Here is a 21715-nt window from a genome sequence, read left to right as displayed (position 1 = left end):
ATGCATGATCCCAGAGATCCTCATATGCAAGTTGTCTTTCACATTTTGCGATATCTGAAGTCTGCTCCAAGGGTTGGATCTCTGGATGACAAAAGATCTACATCTGTTTACTGTACGTTCGTACGAGGAAACTTGGTTACTTGAAGATGTAAGAAGCTAAGTGTAGTTGCTAGATCAAGTGCGGATGTAAAATAAAGAGCTATGGCCCAGGGTGTTTGCGAACCTTTTTGACTACAACAACTACTAGAGGGCTTGAGACTGTCTGAAAAAGAAAAACTCTCCTTGTACTGTGACAATAAGGCTACCATCAGTATAGCTCATAATTCAGTCCAGCATGACCGAATAAGCATGTGAAAATTGATCGACACTTAATCAAAGAAAAAATTACAACTCGTGTCTTGAGTTTGTTTCATGTGCCATCGAAAAAAATAGTTTGATGATGTGTTTACCAAGGGTCTCAACAAACAGACTTTTCATACACTGGTTTGCAAGTTGGGCATGTGTGACATCTTTGCATCAACTTGAGGGGGAGTGAGATTTGATTTTATTCTGATTGATTGTAATTTATTTTCCTTCCTAAAATAGTCATAGGACCTAGTATATAAATACATTTGCTTAGGAAAGTAAGAAATACACAAAAATACAATAAGTCCTTTCTTCTTCTCAAAATCTACACATGGTTTGAGGAAAAAATAAACAGCTCATAAAACATAGAGAAAGAGAAAATAATAGAGGCGGCTCAATGGAATTGGAGGCCTAGAGCTAAACATTATCGAAAGTACATAGTTACAAGTAAATTTCTGATAAATTTTAATTAGAAATATGATAAAAGTCATAAATAATATGCTATAAAAATGAGTGTATAAATCCTAACTGAAATAATATGCCAATAATATTTATAGTGAACCTTGAAATCGATCTACCCGCTAAGCATAAGACAAATTAAATTGGGGAAACCAGTCAATTAGTTGTTTTTAGAGCCTCCGTGCAAACAAAAAAAAAATCATGTTTGGTTGACCGTAATCTTTTCCAGTTTAGTTTTCAGGCCATTTAAAAGTTTGTATACATAAATAATAGAAAAGGTACGTATTTGTTCTATTGGTCCATTGTATTTGTATCGTAGCGCATAAAAAGCATCTTCTATTACGCCCCTGCTTAGCTGAGCAAATTTGGACTTGTCTAGTAGGAGTATTAGATAAACATGAATGCCCGCCTCATAGAAGCATTTGCAACCAAAGTTTCACCACAAATAGTTTCCAAGTATAATAGGAGCTGAAAAGTGATAGTAGAATTGGAGAAATTACGATGGAGCAAGGAGCAAGACAACCACCTCATGTGGTCATCTTCCCATTTCCAGCACTGGGCCATGTCCATCCAATGCTCAATCTGGCCGAGCTTCTTAGCTTGTCCAGCAATATCCATGTTACCTTCATCAATGCTCTTTCTATTCATAATCGACTTTTACGTTGTACTGACCTTCAGTCCCGTTTTGGCCGTTTCCCAGGCTTCAGATTCAAAACCATTAACTTAGGCCTCGGCGATGGACTTCCACATACTTCTGATGATATTATGGCCGTTTTGAAGTCCTTGAGGACCACTGCCAAACCACTTCTCAAAGAATTGTTTCTTTTGGATAATTGCGAATTAGGCACTACTGATAAAATTATAGGGCAGGTACCACCAGTGACTTGTCTTATATCTGATGGTATTTTAATTATAGCTCTTGAAGTGGCTGAAGAGCGTGGGATTCCTACCTTTCATTTTCGTACTTCAAGCGCTTCCTCTTTTTGGGCTTATTATTGCATCCCTCAATTAATCCATGCCGGCGAGCTTCCCTTCTCTGGTGAGCTTTTTTCACTTTAAACTCGTTTGACCCAATTCTAGGGAAGACAACCACTATTAGAAATTCGCTAAAAATCGATCAAAAATATCGACCAACGTTGGTCGGTTATGGCAAATTACTGACCAAAACGCGACCATTACGGTGTGGACGGTGTTTTGATGGTCAAAATGGCTTAGAGACCAAAGTTGGTCGGAAATTACCGACCAACTTTGATCGGTATATTAAAACGACCATCTGACAAGTTTAATTACTTACCGACCAACTTTGGTTGGAAACATATTTTATTAATTTAATTTTACCGACCAAAGTTGGTCGGTTTAACTATATTATGTTTTTTTATTAATTATTAAAATTAAAAAAAACCGATTAACTTTGGTCGGTAATTGAAAATATATATTTTTTAAAACTAATTAAAATTAAACATTACCGACCAACTATGGTCGGTAATCTCAACAATGCAAGCAAAATACCGACCAAAGTTGGACGGTAGTGTTGAATTCTGGGAATTTAATGTTCATTAACCGACCAACTTTGGTCGGTATTTTGGAATAATATTTTTTTTTATTATTAAAAATCGACCAACTTTGGTCGATTTTTCTGGGTTTAATTTTGGCATAAAATGCCTGTTTTGGCAGCTAAACCACCTGCCAGCATACCAATACAACAACACAACAACAACAACAACAACAACAACAACAACAACACAACAACAACAACAACAACAACAAAAACACAACAACAACAACAACAACACAACAATAACAACAACAACAACAACAACAACAACCAAAACATTCAATAAATACTTTAAAACTAACAAAATAAAGTTCAATTGAACATAAAAATCCAAAATCAAGTTAAAACTAATTACAACTAGTTCAAAACTGGTTCTATTTGTCTAGTTCAAAGTATATAAAAGTCAAGGGGTGTTTTGTACAACATCATCATCACCGTCTGATGAACTTTCATCTATAAGACGATATAGAGAACGGTCTTGTGGAGGACGGGAAGCACGATCACGGGGAGGACGGGAGGAACGATCACGAGCAAGGTGGGAGGAACGATCACGTGGAGGTCGACCCTCTGGAGATGACTCACGAGATCGGGGCAACGGAAAAGCTACACTAGATAGGAGAGTTCTGATCTGAGCTTGCATGCCAAGGAATTGAGCATCTCTAAGCCTTTTTCTTTTCTTGGCCGCTTCTAGCTCTGATGTGAGCTTTGTCACTGTCTCCCGCATAGCGGAGAGGCTCTCCCTATTAAGTTGCTCGTCTTGCGAGGAAGTCCCTATTCCTCGCATTCCACACTTATAGCGATGAAAGTTTTTAGTAGGAAGCCCGTATACCTTCCCCCATTTTGGACTGCCAACAGACTCCAACCATATTCTTTCAGCATCCTCATCCGAAGGTTAGGTTGGCTCACCTGATTCACCAGCTGGATGACTACGGATGAATTCCTCCACGTTACTTTGGTAGCGACCCTATATTATTTTAAATTAAATCAGTATTTCAAGTTGTTTATAAAAGTAAATTATAATACTTAAATAAAATTAAAAGCTTACATATGCAGTCGAGGCCCGGTCCTCGACCCACCTATCTTGATCCCCCTCTTTCTTCTTCTTCACAACATGTGTCTCCTTGAATAGCTCATCATGACTCATTGGACGCCCATACTTCTTTTCCTGAAAATAAATTAATTTAGTTAATAAACAGAATAGATATACTTAGAAAAAGTAAAATAATTTAAGCAATTACGTACCAATCTTCTTTTTATTGTCCCTAGGCTGATCGCACCTCCAGTGTGCAAGGAGCCTCCCTTCTCGAATGCGCGAGCTTTCTTTCCTTTTTCGCTCCTCTCTAAGAACTCTGCGGTAAGCCATTGCCTTTGCAAATCATTCCACAAATTCTCAAGTAACCAGCCAGGCCTCTTGTTCTTCTTTCTAGCATCCGAGAAAGCATCCGCCAATCTCTTGCGAGCTTTATGATGAAAATTTGTAGCCACTTCCGCGCTATAGCGGTCTTCCCATACACACTTGCTCTGTATTTCAAAAGTTAAATATTAGATGGAAACATCATAAATATAAATTATTAAACTGTTTAAAAGAACATTTATACCTTAAATTGATTGAAAATTTGCTCCTTCAGTGAGAATGGGCAATCAGTCCAAGTCGCATAAGGGCCATCATAAAGCTTTCTGATGGCATTGATGATTATCCTCGTAGTCTTATTACCCGGCCTGAACCTGCAATTTAACAATAAAAATACATTAATATCTTAGTAAAAATGTTACAAATCAATAGACGTAAAAATAATGAATAACACTTACCCATCACCCTCAGGGACTATGATGATCCTGCCATATCGATCATAATGCACTACCTCGTCATCACCATCCGAAGCATGTGTATCAGAGGCATGTGAAGACGGTGTAGGCAGGTCAGAGCTAATGCCTCCCAGGCGAAGGCCTGCAATAGATGGAGTCGATGATGAAGATGGTTGCGATCCCTGTGACTGCGACATAGCTAGATGCGACCCAAGTGGATGTGATACTGATGGTTGTGACCCGAGTGGCTGTGACCCGAGTGGCTGTGACATGGGTGGATGCGATCCATGTGGCTGTGATATGTAGGGATGTGATCCATGTGGATGTGATGCAGATGGCTGTGAGGCAGTTGGACTGTATGTCGGACGTATAGTCCTGTGGCCCTGTGATGGAAGACTGGGTGTCTGAATGAAGGTGTACGGCTCATGATGCTGTGGCAGCTCAGTATAGCCGTGTGGTGGAGGATAAGACATAGGGATCTCTGAAAAGGGTGGCCAAGAGGGAGTATTATTTTCTACCCTCCTCTTTCCCTTCCTACCCTTTTCTCGACCCCGAAAACTAGTAGGGTCATTGTTACCTTGACCCTTGCCTGCCATCTGCATAATATAATACACATTTAGATTGAAACATATAAGAAACTAGCTATAAAACGAGAGTGCTTTAAAAAACCAACTTTTTAATCCTCATCGACGTATTGTTCCTCGTCCGAGAATTCTTCGTCCTCACTTGTTTGAGCTTCATCAGTTGATTCTTCGTCCTTATTTTCTATAATTGTTACTTCATTTATATCAACTTCTTCCAATATGCATTCAGGATGTTCCAAATCATTTTCTAACTGATCGTCCACTATTTGGTGAATATTGGAGATATCGTTTTGATATGCAACATCTAACACATTCTCGACTTCCACCCTACCTACAGGCTTAGTTTTTATTACAATCCACCAATCGGACTTATTCCGCCGCAATGGATAAGGAGCATAATACACTTGCCTAACGTTATGTGCAATTATGAAAGGATCATAGCGATCATACTCCCTCGTATGATTAACCTCAATTATGTTGTATTGGTTGTGTACTCTTGTACCTCTTGTTGGATTTGGGTCAAACCACTTGCATCTAAAGAGTATCAATTTCTTATATGGCCAACCTGTATATTCTAGTTGTAATATTTCTTTGACCACACCATAATAATCAATATCTCCAACTTGGTTGCCATCACCACCTTGAACCCACACCCCGCTGTTGTTGCTATTTTTATTTTTAGAGCAATCCTCTGTATGAAACTTATAACTATTCACTACGTACTTAGACAATGTTGTGACCTGAAGCCCAGGTCCCCAAGATATATCTTTCAAAAATTAATTTACACCATTATTTGGATTATTTACCTACATAGAGTTAAAAAAATTCATAAGTTAGCACAACTTATGAATCAATTTTTATACATTCACTATATATATATATATATATATATATATATATATATATATATATATATATATATATATATATATATATATATATATATATATACACACTTACAAACTGTTTGAACCACGTATCAAATCTCGTATATACAGCATCATAGCCATGACCCACGAAGTGACTGTGACATATCAAATATTTTTAGTAGTTGCATCAATATGTAGTCACAGTAAATTTTACATTTTGATAACTAATAAATCAATACTTACTTGAGAAATGGTATAACTTCGGGACAATTTAGCAATACATGAAGTGTAGCTGACTTGTACTCCATAGCACTCAAACTTCTCTTTCTAACATCCTTAGAACATCGGCCTGGTTGATTGAATATGGACATTGGTGGATATAATGGATCATTCACACATTCGACCGTGTGCCTATTGGGCCTATTCCTAGAACATGGCATGTTACTCTCAAAATAATAAGAACAAAAATGTGCAGTTTCCTTTGCAAGATAGACTTCGCATATAGATCCTTCAATCTTATTCCTCTGCTTAACAAATTGTTTGCATTTGCCAATTGTCCTACATAATCTCATGTTAGCCAATAACATTCAAATAAAATAGAATATTACATCAAACTTATAATATTACCTCTCAAAGGGATACATCCATCTGCATTGAACAGGCCCTCCAAGTCGTGCCTCGTGTACAAGGTGTATTGGAAGGTGTTCCATTACATCAAAGAAACCACATGGGAATATTTTTTCCATCTTACTAGAAATTACACGGATGTTCTGGTCCATCCGAAGTAGGTTTTCTTCCCTTAATGTGGTAGAACACAAGTCTTTGAAAAACAAACTAATCTCTGTGATGGGTTTCCAGATTCTTTCAGGCAAACCACAAAATGCAATAGGCACTAAGGTCTCCATGAAAACATGGCAGTCATGACTTTTCAAATGGCTCAACTTCCCTACCTCCATATCTACTTTTTTTCCAAGATTCGATGCATAACCCTCAGGCATCTTTAATTTCGTAACCCAATCACAAATTTGTCGTCTTTCCTCCAAAGTGAATGTGTAACTTGCTTTGGGCTTGAACACCTTACCATTGTTTGCTGTCTGCAAGTATAATTCAGGCCGCCTGCAATATTCTTGTAAGTCCATTCTAGCCTTCGGGTTATCTTTTGTCTCACCTTTAACATCCATCACTGTGTTGAATAAATTATCAAAATAATTCTTCTCAATATGCATGATATCAAGGTTGTGTCGGAGAAGATTATCCTTCCAATAAGGCAACTACCAAAATATACTCTGTTTCGTCCAATTATGATTAACACCATATCCGGAGAATCTATAATGTGGAGCCTCAGTAACTTTACTGAAGTTCTGGACCCTCTCCCAAATTTCCTCACCTGAAAGTATCGGAGGTGGAGAATCATATTCCACTTTATTCTTTTTGAATGCATTTTTCATCCTTCTAAACTCATGATCATCAGGCAAGAATTGACGGTGACAATCAAACCATGATTGCTTTCGGCCATGTTTCAAAGTGAACGCTTTACTATTTTCCATGCAGTAAGGACAAGCTAGCTTCCCAGCAGTCATCCACCCAGACAACATTCCATACGCAGGAAAATCATTAATAGTCCACATTAAATTAGCACGCATATTAAAATTCTGCTTGGTTGATATGTCATATGTTTCAACACCATCATACCACAATTGTTTTAGCTCATCAATCAAAGGTTGCAAATATACATCAATCAAACTTTTCGGATTACGTGGACCGGGGATAATACAATTTAAGAATATATATGGACTAGTCATACACAACTCAGGTGGTAGATTATAAGGTGTAAGAAAGACAGGCCAACATGAATATGGTGTCGCAGATATAGAAAAAGGCGTGAAGCCATCGGCACACAGACCTAACCGAATGTTCCTTGGTTCACTAGCAAAATCTGGATATGTCCTATCAAAGTGCTTCCAAGCTTCTCCATCTGAAGGATGACACATAACACCAGGTGGTCTTCTATTTTCAAAATGCCATCTCATATGAGGAGCAGAACTCATCGACGCATATAACCTCTTTAACCTAGGTATAAGAGGTAAATAATGCATTGCCTTGACAGCGACCATATTCCCGCTGGAAAGCCTCTTGAAACGAGGCTTTTCGCAAAATTTACAACTGTCTAAAGTTGCATCATCTTTATAATATAACATGCAACCATCTTCACAACAATCAATTCTCATTGACGAAAGTCCTAACTTAGAAACCAATCTCTTCGCCTTATAGAAATCACCAGGTAAGTTGATATTAGGGTCAACTAGTTCACTCATAAGGTCAATGAAACAGTCCATGGCTGCTTGAGAAATATTCCAATTAGATTTGATACTTAGTAATCTAACTGCAACAGACAACTCAGAGTGCGGACTTCCTTCACGTAGTGGACGACTAGCTTCCTCTAACTGTTCATAAAAACGTTTTGCGTCATCATTAGGAGTTTGTTCAAAATTTTCATTGGGCTCACCCCCAAAAGCATACGCAACCATATCCTGAATTCTAGAATCAAGATTTGTATTCTCCACCGACCTACTACTTTCACCAACAACCATGTTATGAAATATCCCACGGCTACCATCGATCTCTCCATGATTAGTCCACACAAAGTAATTCTCTATAAACCCCTTCCTATAAAGATGAAGCTTAACTTCCTCCGATTTTTTAAACTTCATACAATCGCACCTGACACAAGGGCACCTAATTACTCCTTCACTTTGGTATGGTGGAAGTGACATTGCATGTCTAATAAAGTCATCAACCCCTTCTACAAAATCCTCCCGCAATCCCCGCCGATTAGGATAATTTCTATTGTACATCCAAGTACGATGTTCCATCTATACAAATAAAATAAGAATAAATTAATTTATTCTATAATTATAAATTAATTATATCTTTTTTAGTTAATTCAAGATAATTATCTTTTCCTAATTACACCAATTTATATCCTAAAAGTTTAATTCATATCCAAAAGGTCCAATTCATATCTTAAAAGTTCAATTCATATCCTAAAAGTTCAATTCACAAGAACAAATCCTAAAAACTAAAATTTCAATTCATATCCTACGAGTTTAAACATAAACTAACTAAACTAAAGAAATTCAACCCATACCCTAAAAGTTCGATTCACAACAACAAATTAATTTATTCTACAATTATAAATTAATTATATCTTTTTTAGTTAATTCAAGATAATTATTTTTTTCTAATTATACCAATTTATATCCTAAAAGTTCAATTCATATCCAAAAGGTCCAATTCATATCTTAAAAGTTCAATTCATATCCTAAAAGTTCAATTCACAAGAACAAATCCTAAAAACTAAAATTTCAATTCATATCCTACGAGTTTAAACATAAACTAACTAAACTAAAGAAATTCAACCCATACCCTAAACTAAACTAATTCATAAATAATTGACTAATTAACAAAACTAATTAGTTAATAAAACTAATTAACAAAACTAATTAAAACAAGACCTAAACCCTAATCCTCAATAAAATGCAATGTTCAAATAATTGAAACACTAATCAATTGAAACTAATTCATAACTAATTAACAAAACCTGAAAATAATAAATAAATGGGTTGTAATTCAAACCTAGAATTTTTAGGAGATGGAGAAGGAGATCGAGGGGCGGCAGTGGCAGTGGCAGTGGCAGCGGTGAGGGTGAGGGCTGGACGGTGAGGGGGAGGGCTGGGAGAAGGAGAGAGGGGAATGAAGAAGAGGGGAAAATTTCAGAAAAATTGGGGTTTCCCCCGTTTTTCACTTCTCTGATTTTAGAATTACCGACCAAAGTTGGTCGGTACATTAAGTGCTGACCGTTGACCAACTTTGGTCGGTTTTTTAAAAAAATAAATAAATTCTTTAACCGACCAACGCTGGTCGGTAATTTTAAATATAGATTCTTAAATATTATAAAATATTTTAAATAATAAAATAATTATTAAAATTTAAAAAATTGGATCCAGATTACCGACCAACGTTGGTCGGTAATCCAAAATTTTCTTGTCTGATCAGCTATTGACTAATTTACCGACCAACGTTGGTCGGTATTTTATTTTAAAAAAATGTAAATATTTTTTTTTTCCCCAGTTTGCGTCTAACCTGGACGGTTTTTGGTCGCATTGCTTGACCGACCAACGTTGGTCGGAAATAGTTGGTCGGTTTTTAGCAGATTTTTAGTAGTGAACAAGTTTTAGTTTATTGAACTTGTTATCTAGGAGTATTATTATTGTATTTATCGGCCTTACATCAACAACAAGAACATACCCAGTATAATTTGGGGAGGATAGTGTGCACGCAAACATTATCCTACCCTGTGATGATAGAGAGGTTTCCAATAGAACCTCGGTCGTCGGCCTTTATTACAACGTTTTGTGAAAAACTCAAATGACCATGTTACCCAAAGGAACACATACATGTGTGAAAAACTCATTTAACCATGCATGATGCATGTTACCCAGTAGGACCACATAGATGATAGTTTTCTTTTATAAAATTTTCTTACTTGGGAGTTATATTAATTGGCCAACGACTTTATGATAGGAAACGACCTAGACACTCCAATTGCAAATGTGAAGGGGATGGAGAGCTTTCTAAGGCGACGTGATCTACCGAGTTTTTGCCGGGTGGATAATTTGGGAGAAGGAACTTTCCAATGTGTCAGGAGCGTAACTCTAAGCACCCTTCGAACCAAAGGGCTTATATTCAACACGTTCGAGGGACTCGAAGGACCAATACTGGACCAAATTCGTGTTGATATACCCAATATTTACACCATTGGTCCGCTCCATGCACACTTGAAGAACAAACTAGCATCAGAATCAAAAGGTAAATCCATATCTTCCAACGGATTATGGGAGGAAGACAGAAGTTGCTTAAAATGGCTGGACGAGCAACCATCGAGGTCAGTACTTTATGTAAGCTTTGGAAGCGTGATTACATTGACAAAACATGAGTTGACAGAGTTCTGGCACGGCCTTGTCAATAGTGGTCAGCAGTTTTTGTGGGTTATTAGGCATGATGTTATCAAGGATAAAGATGATGTATTGGAAGTTGAACTGAAAGAGGGTCGGAAGGAAAATGGTTATATTGTCAGCTGGGCTCCTCAAGAAGAGGTTTTGGCACACCCTTCCATTGGGGGATTTTTAACTCATAGTGGCTGGAATTCGACTTTGGAGAGCTTATACGAGGCAGTGCCAATGATATGTTGGCCTCAATTGGCTGACCAACAAGTCAATAGCAGGTTTGTTGGGGAGGTATGGAAATTGGGGTTAGACTTGAAAGATACTTGTGATAGAGTCATAATCGAGAAAATGGTGAGCGAATTGATGGAAGCGAGGAGAAATGAGTTCTTGCAGAGGGCAAATGAGATGACAAAATTGGCGAGAGCAAGTGTTAGTGAAGGTGGATCATCAACTCGCAATTTAGACCGCTTGATCCAAGATATATATAGCATTTAGCAAGTGATTTCGAAAATAAGAGTCATATTTGGTCAATGTTTCTTGCCATATGTAGGCAAAAGTTGTCAGTTTTTATTTTTTCCATTTTGATGACCTATTCGAATGAAGATATAAAGGCCGGATCTAGTTATTTGAATTAGTTATAGTCCAAGGTTGGTATCGAGTTATTTGAATTTTATAGTCCAAGGATGGTATACGATATGAAGATATAAGCGTATGAATACATATTTGTCGCGTGTATAATTTTTTGAGAAATAAGCCAAATTATATAATTTGTATAACCAAAATACTCTCTATAATTATCAGCCAATATTTTAAATGTTCCGTTGTTTTTCTGCTTCTTAACATTGTTCCCATTACATATTATTTATAATCTACATCATCAAGGGAATCAAAGCACAAAACGTCGTTTTTTATAGCTGTGTCGTCTTCTAAATTCATCAATTATTTAGTAAAATAATTTATCAATATTTTCTTATTTCATATTAAAAACAGTAAAGTCGGTAATTAATCGGGCAAAGATCACTTTTGTGGCTTAATCTATTTACATCCGATAGCTGCAAAAGTGTAAAAAAATTGTATATTTTTTGTACATATGTATAGGGTAAAATTAGTTCGTATTGAATGATCGAAGGATAGCGTGACACGTGGAACCGGAGGTATGGAAGAGAAATCGAGTGAGAACCAAGACTGGGAACAGCAGCTGCAGTTGGCACCGGATAAACCCCGAGGGAAGCACGATCAACGTGAGCGCGTTGAATATTTATCACCATACGACATTAAATGAAGAATATTCCCTAGTAATAAATAGGCAGCCGTTGCAGAGAATTTTGGCATTCATAGCCTGCCGTTACATATTCATCAATGGCCTCTTTTATTGTCATTTAAATAAGGGCTTGATCCTAGGGTCTAGTTTCCTAGGTATAGCTATAAATAGTAGCTTCAACAACCATTGTAGATGGACGAAATCTTTGGCAAATTTTATGCTCCATCCTACTCTCAAGCTAAATAATACAACTTTACTTTCTGTTTTATATTGCTCTTACTTCTGTCCTTGCTCCCGGAGCCAGACCTGCCATTTCCTCTGATTTTAACTCTAAGTCTTATTTTTAATCTAATTTATTTATCATTTTGGATCAAATCAGTTCGCTTGTCTATAAACCACGTAACAAATTCAACTGTACCGTTTTACGGGTAAACAGTTTGGTGCCCAACGTAGGACTTAGACAGTTGCGTGATTGAGTTGATCCTTGCATCTATTATTAACTCGTTTGATTCTTTGTTTCACAGCAAAAATCGAAAATGACAGCTAATGGTGTCAAAATTGCACACAATGTTGAGGCTCACGAAAATCTGTCTCAACATGAGGATTCAATCAGTGACACCCGCAACGAGGAGGACGTGGCAACTCCGATCCATGGCGGACAATATCCCCAGCATATGCGGGAGCCAACTCCCGATGATGAGGAAGATGAGCACGTGGCGAAAACGGTAAGGATCTTGAAAGAACAACAGAAAGACATCATGGGCCATCTCTCAAGGCAGGACCAAGTCATGATGGAATTGAAGCAGGCGCTATCAGGTGTTTCCAACAATACAAATGGGAGAGGCCCAGTTCCTCCCAGTTCTCTTGCAAATCAAACGACTTAAGTTGATAACAACACCCCGAGCGGCAAGGTCGGTTTTGACAGAGTTGGGGTACCGGTAACGGATCTCGTAACAATAATGGTAATGATCCCTTCAAAACCGAACTCATGAGACTCATGAGGAAAATGAACGAGCGGATGGATCAGAACGTGAAGGAGTTTCACCCCCGAATGGATCAGATTTTAGGCGCCCCACCAGTATTGAAGGGCCAGGATTCGAAGAAGTACACCCAATTGTCGTTTAAGCCGAGCGCAACACCGGAATTGATTACGAAACAATTCAAAATGCCGGACATACCAATGTACGATGGGACTTCAGATCCTCGGGAGCACATCACAACTTATACAACATCGGTGAAAGGAAACGACTTGGCACAACATGAGATTGAGTCGATTCTGCTGAAGAAATTTGGAGAAACCCTTACAAAAAGGGTATTGACATGGTATTTACTCCTACCCGAGCATTCAATAGATTCTTGTGAAATGCTTGCATATTCTTTCATTAAGGCCCATACCGGGGCTAGGAAGGTTCAAGCCCAGAAGGCAGACATATTCAGAATAGCACAAGGAGAGTCTGAATTATTGCGGGAGTTCATTATTAGATTCCAGAAAGAAAGGATGATGTTACTGGTCGTACCGGACGAGTGAGAAGCAAAGGCATTCACTAAGGGTTTGAACCCTAGGAGCTCTGATGCCTCCCTAGAAGTTGAAGAAAAGCCTGCTCGTGTTCCAAGCAACCATATGGGCGGATGTCCATAACCGCTATGAATCAAAGATAAGGATAAAAGATGATCAGCTCAGGTTCCCGGCGTCAACCAAAGGACAGGACCGAGACAAGAACCGGGATAAGTTCAGGGATAATTTTGATGCAGACTGGTGATCTTTTAAAGCCCGGTTCTTGCCTAACGAGAAAGCCAAAGGATGCGGTAGCAAAGGGTTCTGGTCCTCGGATAGGTTCAATCCCGATAGAAGAACTGACCTCGGCCGGAACAACAGGTAACTATAAGAAAAAGAGGTACCAGGGACCCGAGATTCCTTATATCCTAGCATGTTAGATTATAATTTCAACATCAGTGTAGTGGAGCAAGTATCAGAAATAAGAAACATCAAGAAAGCATGGTTCCCGAGACCAGTCAGATCTGATCCCAGCCATAGGGATCCCAATTTGTTGTGTGAAAATCATGGGACTCAAGGCCACAGAACTGGGACTGCCAACGTCTGCACGAAGAGGTGGCGATGCTACTGAAGAACGGCCATCTCAGGAAGTTCTTGAACGAGCGAGCCAAGAACAATTACGGCTGCAGTCGGGACAACGCAGAACCCTCGAAGATAGGGGAAGACCCTCCTCGACTAACTGTCAACATCATTTTTGGATGGAATGAAATCAATAGTGTGACTTTCTTAGCAGCCAAGAAAATAAAGGTATTGGTGACCCACAGCAAGAGACTCCGGGAATTCGTCGACTACGACATCACCTTCACAGAGGAAGACGCCGATGGACTTCGAAATTTCAAGATTAAACGTGTTTTGGTTGACCCTGGAAGCTTAGCCAACATCATTCAATGGAGAGTGATGGAATAAGCCAGATTAACCAGAAGCATCATTCTGGCAACGAAGCTTATCTCCGTTTTTCAACTTGCCAAGTGTGACAACCCGAGGGAAGATCCTGTTGCCCACGAACGCCGAAGGGGTCACGAAGACCACCTTATGTGAAGTGGTTGCCGGTGACATGGGCTACAACATAATCTTTGCTAGACCATGGTTACATGAGATAAAGGTCGTACCATCGACATATCACCAACTGCTAAAATTCCCGACCCTAGAGGGAATCAAGCAAATAAGAGGAGATCAACCGGCAGCAAGAGAAACGAACACTGTGTCAGTTTCCAACAGTAAAAGGAAAGAACCCAACAAATAGCAACAACAACAATAACATATCCAGTATTATTCCACACTATGGGGTCTGGGGAGGGTAATGTGTACACAGACCTTACCCCTACTTTAGAGGATAGAGAGGTTATTTCCAATAGACCCTCGGCTCTGGAAAGCATAAATACAAATAGTAATTATAGGAACCGACGCCTACTCCCGAGCCGTGTGAATATGATAAAGGTGAGGAGCCGTCAGAATCCCACTAGGTACCGAGATACTTTCAGGTACCGGAAGAGACAGATGTAACCAAGTCCACAGTAGAAGAACTCGAACAAGGGGCTTTGTTTGAGGAATTCCTGGAGAGAAAATTTCACTTGGGAATAGGACTCAATCCCGAGCCCAGGTCAGGCTTTATTGATTTCCTTAAAACTAACATTGATTGTTTCGAATGGTCGCACTCGGATAGGATATGTATCCCATTAGAGATGGTAGTACACAAGCTAAGCCTGGACCCAAGCATCCCAGTGATGAGGCAAAAGAAGTGCTCGATAGCCGAGGTTAGAAATAGGTTTGTCAAGGAAGAGGTAATTCGATTACTTGACATCGGTTCAATCTGAGAGGTAAAGTACCCCGACTGGCTAGATAATGTATTTGTAGTTCCAAAAAAGAATAAAAATTTTCGAATGTGCATAGCTTACAAAGACTTGAATAAGGCGCGCCCAAAGGGCTCATTTCCACTGCCTAACATTGATCAAATGATTTATGCGATGACCAGGAACGAGTTAATGAGTTTTCTCGGTGCCAATTTCGGGTACAACCAAATTAATATGAACCTAGAGGATCAGGAAAAGACTTCGTTCATAACGAACTTTGGCACATATTGTTATAATGTGATGCCTTTCGGGCTTAAATACGCTGGAGCCACTTATTAGAGGCTCGTGAACAAAATGTTCGAGACATAAATAGGAAAAATGATGGAAGTGTATATAGATGATATGTTGGTCAAGTCTTTGAACGCAGGTGATCATTTAAAACACCTCCAAGAAACCTTTGGTATCCTTAGAAGGCACAACATGAAGCTAAACCCAAAAAAATGTGCGTTCAGGGTTGGCTCAGGTAAGTTCTTGGGTTTCTTGGTTTCACAAAGGGGGATCGACGTAAATCACGATAAGATCAAAGCCATCAAGGACAGCCCAGACCAGCTGACAAGCGTAAAAGAAGTCCAAAGTCTAACCAGAAGAATGGCCACTCTAAGCAGGTTCATCTCACGATCCTCATAAAAATGTCATCACTTCTTCTTACTGCTGAAGAAGAAGAACAATTTCGAATGGACTCCAGAATGTCAACGGGCCTTAAAAGATCTGAAACGTTATCTATCAAGCCCCCCACTACTATCAAATCGAGGAAAGGTGAACAACTGTTGATATACCAGGCGGTCTCAGAAGTAGCGGTAAGTGTCGTTCTAACCCGGGAAGATAAAGGTACACAATTTCTTGTCTATTATGTTAGTAAAATTTTGTCAGGAGCGGAGATTCATTATCCACACCTCGAAAAATTGGCCCTAGCTCTCGTACTCGCCTTTCGAAAGCTTAGCCCTTATTTTCAATGCCACCCGATAGCCGTTGTGAAGACCTTCCCTTTTGCGGAATGCTCTTCATAAGCCTAAATTTCCAGGCTGGTTGGACAAATGGACAGTCAAAATTAGTGAGTTAGATATTGAATACAAACCTAGGACTGCGATCAAATCGTAGGTTTTGACCAACTTTGTGGCCAATTCCAGCCCCAAGTTATTACCTCTGGCTGCTAAAGAAGCATTGCTGGTATCGAAATTGAAATCAGGAGTTTGGACCTTGTTCATGGACGGAGCTTCCAATGTGAGAGGGTCCGGGCTCGGGGTGTTCCTAATCATACCTTCAGGGGAAACCCTGAGGCATGCCATAAAAACTGTTATGTTAACTAATAATGAAGCCGAGTATGAGGCTTTGATTGTAGGACTAGAATTGGACTGGGGACTTGGCTCGGAGGTCATAGAAATCAAATGTGATTCCCAGCTGGTAGTAAACCAAGTATATGGAATTTTTGACACAAATTAGAAACGCATGCAACAGTATGTGATTAAAGTTTAAACTTTGCTTACACGATTTAGGGAGTGTTCGATCACACACATCCCGAGAGAAAAGAACGTAGAAGAAGATGCATTGGCCAATTTAGGGTCATCCTCGAAGATGAAAGGATCTGACTCTGGTACCATCGTTCAACTTATGCATTCAGTACTGGATGTGGATGGCTATTGCGAAGTTAATACAACCAACCTAGTCTGGGACTGGAGGAATGAGTTCACCGATTATCTTCAACACGACAAGCTTCCCGAAGACCCGAAGGCATCCCGGGAACTACGCACCAAAGCGGCTCGCTACAACCTCTTGGGTGGACAGTTATGTAGGAGATCGTTCCATGTCCCATTGGCCCTATGTTTAGGAGCCTCGGAGGAGGATTATATAATGAGAGAAGTCTATGAAGAGATCTACGAGAACCATTCCGGTGCAAATTCGTTGGTGTTAAAGCTGATAAGGGTGGGGTACTACTGGCCCCGGATGGAACAAGACGTAAAGGCATTTGTTCAGAAATGCGACAAGTGTTAGTGTCATGACCAATTGGTACACCAACCGGCGAAGCTCTTGCATTCGGTACTGTCCCCATGGACATTCATGAAATAGAGGATGGACATAGTTGGATCGTTGCCGCCAGGTCCCGAAAATGTAAGATTCCTTTTAATTTTAACTGATTACTTCACTAAATAGGTTGAAGCATGTCCTTACCAAAATATCGGTGAGAGCAAAGTAGTCGACTTTCTATGGGAAAACATAATTTGCCAGTTCGAAATACTGAAGGAGATTACCTGTGATAACGGACCACAGTTCATAGGCTCCAAGGTCACAAAATTTCTTGAAGACCTAAAAATCAAAAGGATTACATCCTCACCATACTGAGCGCTAATGAACCGGCAGAATCAACCAATAAGGTGATTATTCAAAGCCTAAGAGGTTAGAAGCAGCTAAAGGCAAGTGGCCGGTAGAGTTATCGGTCGTGCTATGGGCATTCCAAATGACGGCAAAAATAAGCACAGGAGAGACCTCTTTCTCTTTGGTATATGACTCCGAAGCTTTGAACCCGGTGGAAGTAGGAGAACCAACCTTACGGTTCTTCCGAGCAGACGAATAAACAAATAACGAGGCAATACTGGTAAAGCTGGAACTGCTCGACGAACGCAGGGACTTGATTTTGAGGAAAGTGACTCAGAACACTAGGGAAATCAACATTGGAAAGTTGGGTCTAACGTGGGAAAGCCCCTACCGGGTTTCAGCTGTCACTGGTAAAGGATCATACGAGCTAAAAAATAAATATGGAGTCAAATTGTCAAGTAACTGAAACGTGATTCACCTCAAAAGGTATTACTGCTGATGGATCCTACCTATACTGAAGTATGTGCTACACTCTTTTTCCCTTCGACCAGATTTTGTCCCAATCGGGTTTTTCTAGCAAGGTCTTTAACCAGGCAACAACGGAAAATATATTACGAAGGGAGCATCGTCGGCAAAGTAAAGACCTTTAAATGACAAGGCATTGAAACAATAAGCCACTACGGGATGGTTAAATAACCTTCGGCTCGATGGCAAAGTTCCTAACGGGAAACAAAGCTTGCCATCAAACCAAAGATTATTCAACCATTCCCAAATATTTTTCCTCAAATGAGCAAGACTTCCAGTGTTCCAATTCACATACTTCGCATTCAAACGCTGGGGGGAATAGTATGAGAATACGGCAACATGATTGCCATGAAATTCAGAACTATGAGACCTGGGAACAATAATGTCTCATCGGGACCGGGGACTGCATGGCCAGCCCCATAGAAACAAGTTGTAAAAGTTAGCCATATGTATTGGTAATTTCTTTTTTTTTCAGCAACCGAATGCTTATGTACTTTTGAAGATAGAAGGAATAAAATAAAGTCCTTTTATTTTTATATTGTTTCTTGTCCAAGAGATGTATTGATTTTATCATTTGAAAGTTAACTAAAAACTTCAAATGCTTGTGCCGAAATGAACATGATAAGTCTTCTTCAAGAACATTATAAACATAAGAGGGCCCTCTCTTATGAAACCCTCATAGTAAAGGATTGGTTCCGAAAGAATTTATACCCGGAACCCAAAAGCTATCGGAAGAAAATACACCTGAAGCCTTATCTAATTCGACGCAAAAGGAATGAACTTTGTGCAATACTAAAACAAAAAAGCCTTATTTATTTATCAACATGCCATAGCATAAGTACAAAGGTACAAAGGGAAAATATCAAAAGAAAAGAGGAAAATCTAAACTTCATCGCCACTGGAACTCGGGGGAGAGAGGCATCTACGCCCCCACCCCATCCCACCTCCTTCCCCCTCCCTCGAGGAGAAATGGACAGGTCTACCGCCAGCGCAAGATCTTGGCCTTCATAAGCATTCTCTTAAAGTTCTTCCTCAATTCTCGAATACTCGGAACCAGTACTAGAAGAGTCAGTTATGTCAGGTTGAGCCGGGAGACATTCTCGAACAGTTAACTCCAGCGCTCGGGCCTTGGCAATCTCATCATCAACGTCAATGACGCCCGCTTTGGCCTACTCCAAGATTTTCCTACTCATATGGTACATAGAGTATGTTTTTTCAAAAATGAGGGAATCCCCTTGGTGTTGGAGCTTTGCCTTAAGTCTGTCAACCTTGGCTAGAAGGCCATCCCGCTCAGATCTGGTAGAGCCAAGGCTAAGATCAAGATCACAGAAATTTGATATGTGAACCCAGTTTTTATCCATGATCTTCTTATACCACTCTTCCATCCGGGACCGCTTCTCCTCAACAGTAGCAGCTTCTTCGGACTTTGAATTCAAGGCTGCCTCCAAGTTATTCACTCATTCAATGGAGGCTGACTCACGCTCAGCAGCAACGAGCACAACATCTTGGACCTCAGCCCATTTAACCTTAGCTTCTTGAAACCGTACATTTAGTTGAGCGGCTTCTTGGCTAAGGACCATCGCTTCGTGCTCACGTTGTTGTAACCCAGCATCTAGCTCACTCGCCTCAGCAACCTTTGTTTCCAGCACCGGGAGGCGAGCAGCAATTTGTTTTTCTCGAACAACAGCTGATCTCGCTCGGATGTAAGTCCTTTTTTATCGAGGATCAATCTCTAAAGGCCCTCGGAAGCAAGGAAACTGGCTTGCAAAATGTGTATCAAAGTCAGAAAACCCATTATAACAGATAAAAAAAAAAATAAACAGTAAACGAACAAATACGGTACGCTGCCACATTATGCATGGCATTATGCAACATACATTCCGTGGAGAGGGAATGTAAATTCTTCTTATCTTTCTCTGAAGACAGCGGCTTTAGGTAATTGGCAAGCTCCACCGGCATGGACAGTATGTGGCACTCTTTTGAAACCGAAAGAGTAACGCTCCTCCTTCCTCGGGGGTCTGGAGAAGGGGTTGGATAGTTGTGCCCCAAATTCCCATGATCGGGAGACTAGGGAGGAGAAGAAGCTTCTTCTCGGACATCGGTGGTCGGTGGAGGAGATGTAGCAGTTATTGGTGATGAAGGCACAACCGTGTGGAGGGGGATGAAGCTAATGGTGTTGTAAGTTAGGAAGAAACTGGAATAGGAGTAGTGCTGATTATTGGTTGCTCATCAACCAAAGGCAGAAGTGGCCCTCTTTCCGACCTCGCAGGACCGGAAACAGCAACTGGGACTGGAAAGCGAGAATTGACATTCTCTACTATCTCCATTTCTCCCCAAAGCGCTCGGACCTCGCCTTCGGTTGGGGTTCTAAGCTCTCTATATTAAGCAATCTATTGAGCTGATGAAGATCATTGTCTCCGTTGAAGGGGAGCCTCTCCATCACTAGCTTCCCCGTCGTCATAAATGACCATGGTGGATGCGGCCGGCTCGGGCGTGGTCTTCTTTATTTTCTTATTTTTATCCTCGGCTGAGGAATAATGCTGCCTTTTTGGTTGCTTGTTCTCCAGCTAGGGACTTAGAGAAGAAGCATCAGCTCTGTAGGCAGATTCGAGGGCACCGCTCCGAGTGAGAGCCTCTTGCAACAACCTCGCAGCCACCGCAGGATCGTCCAAAACCTCGACTTCGGGGAAGGTAACAGAACCTGCGAGAGTCCTGAATCAAACAAAAAAGGTATGGTTAACAAGTTTTCTTACGTACTTACAAAGGCAAAAAGCAGAAAGAATCAATTTACCGTGCTTCTTGGCCTTCCACCCATGTTTTAGCGCCAACTCCTTCCATTAACGGGTCTCCGGCGTGGTAATATCCAGAATCTTCTGAACCCATTGGTCTAGGCCTTCAACCCTTGGTGGTGTCCACCGAGTAGCTGAAATAACGGAAACAAAATGGTTAGCAATGACACGGAACTGTCTCTTTGATGGAGAAAGAGATAGATTACAAACTTACGTGAACGACTCCACAATTCGGGAAAAGCTAGAGTTGTGGCCGGTATGATACCCCTAGTAGCGATGACAACAAACTGCTTCATCCACCCACGGTCATTGTCATCATCTATACTGGTAAGCAGAGCATGGTGGCCACGCTTGCTGAAATTTATTAACCCATCCCCCTCCCCGAAAGATTTTGGGGGAATAGAGGTTCATCATATGTGTCAGGTTTATGATTTTTCCCGTCTCCGTGCATAGTCGGCGCAGACAAGCCACCGTTCGCCAAACAGAAGGGCCTAATTGAGACAAGAAGACCTTTGTATCGGTGCCATAATTCCAAGATCACGGGGCCAAGTCCCCCGTTCAAAGAAAATGGACCCAAAGTGAAGGGGAACGTATAGACATACGTAAAACCCTTCTTGGTGAAGGTAACCCGCTCCACCAAGTCAGGAGCAATGATGTTAAGGTCATGGCAGTTGCAATCATCCTTTAGTAGGAATACTGTAAGAGAGAATAAAAAAGGGATACCTGCGAACAAGTCAGGTTCGAGGATTCGTAGAAGGAAACTTCTCTTGGAAGTCATTAATAGTGCTCAAGTGTTTAGGT

At 40.2% G+C, this 21715-nt stretch overlaps 1 protein-coding gene across 1 annotated transcript; it reads left to right on the top strand.

Annotated features, from left to right (window-relative positions):
* Nucleotides 1–1219: 1219 nt before the first annotated feature.
* Nucleotides 1220–11255, top strand: LOC104093161 (7-deoxyloganetic acid glucosyl transferase-like). The gene is made up of 2 exons (XM_009598879.4): nucleotides 1220–1843; nucleotides 10203–11255. Exons 1-2 carry the CDS (start codon nucleotides 1306–1308, stop codon nucleotides 11117–11119), a joined length of 1455 nt encoding a protein of 484 aa, XP_009597174.1. The 5' UTR covers nucleotides 1220–1305; the 3' UTR covers nucleotides 11120–11255.
* The last annotated feature ends 10460 nt before the right edge of the window (nucleotides 11256–21715 follow it).

This window comes from Nicotiana tomentosiformis, chromosome 3 (genome assembly GCF_000390325.3).
Source record: "Nicotiana tomentosiformis chromosome 3, ASM39032v3, whole genome shotgun sequence".
In the NCBI taxonomy this organism is placed as follows: Eukaryota; Viridiplantae; Streptophyta; class Magnoliopsida; order Solanales; family Solanaceae; genus Nicotiana; species Nicotiana tomentosiformis.
This window is presented reverse-complemented; position numbering and strand designations above follow the sequence as displayed.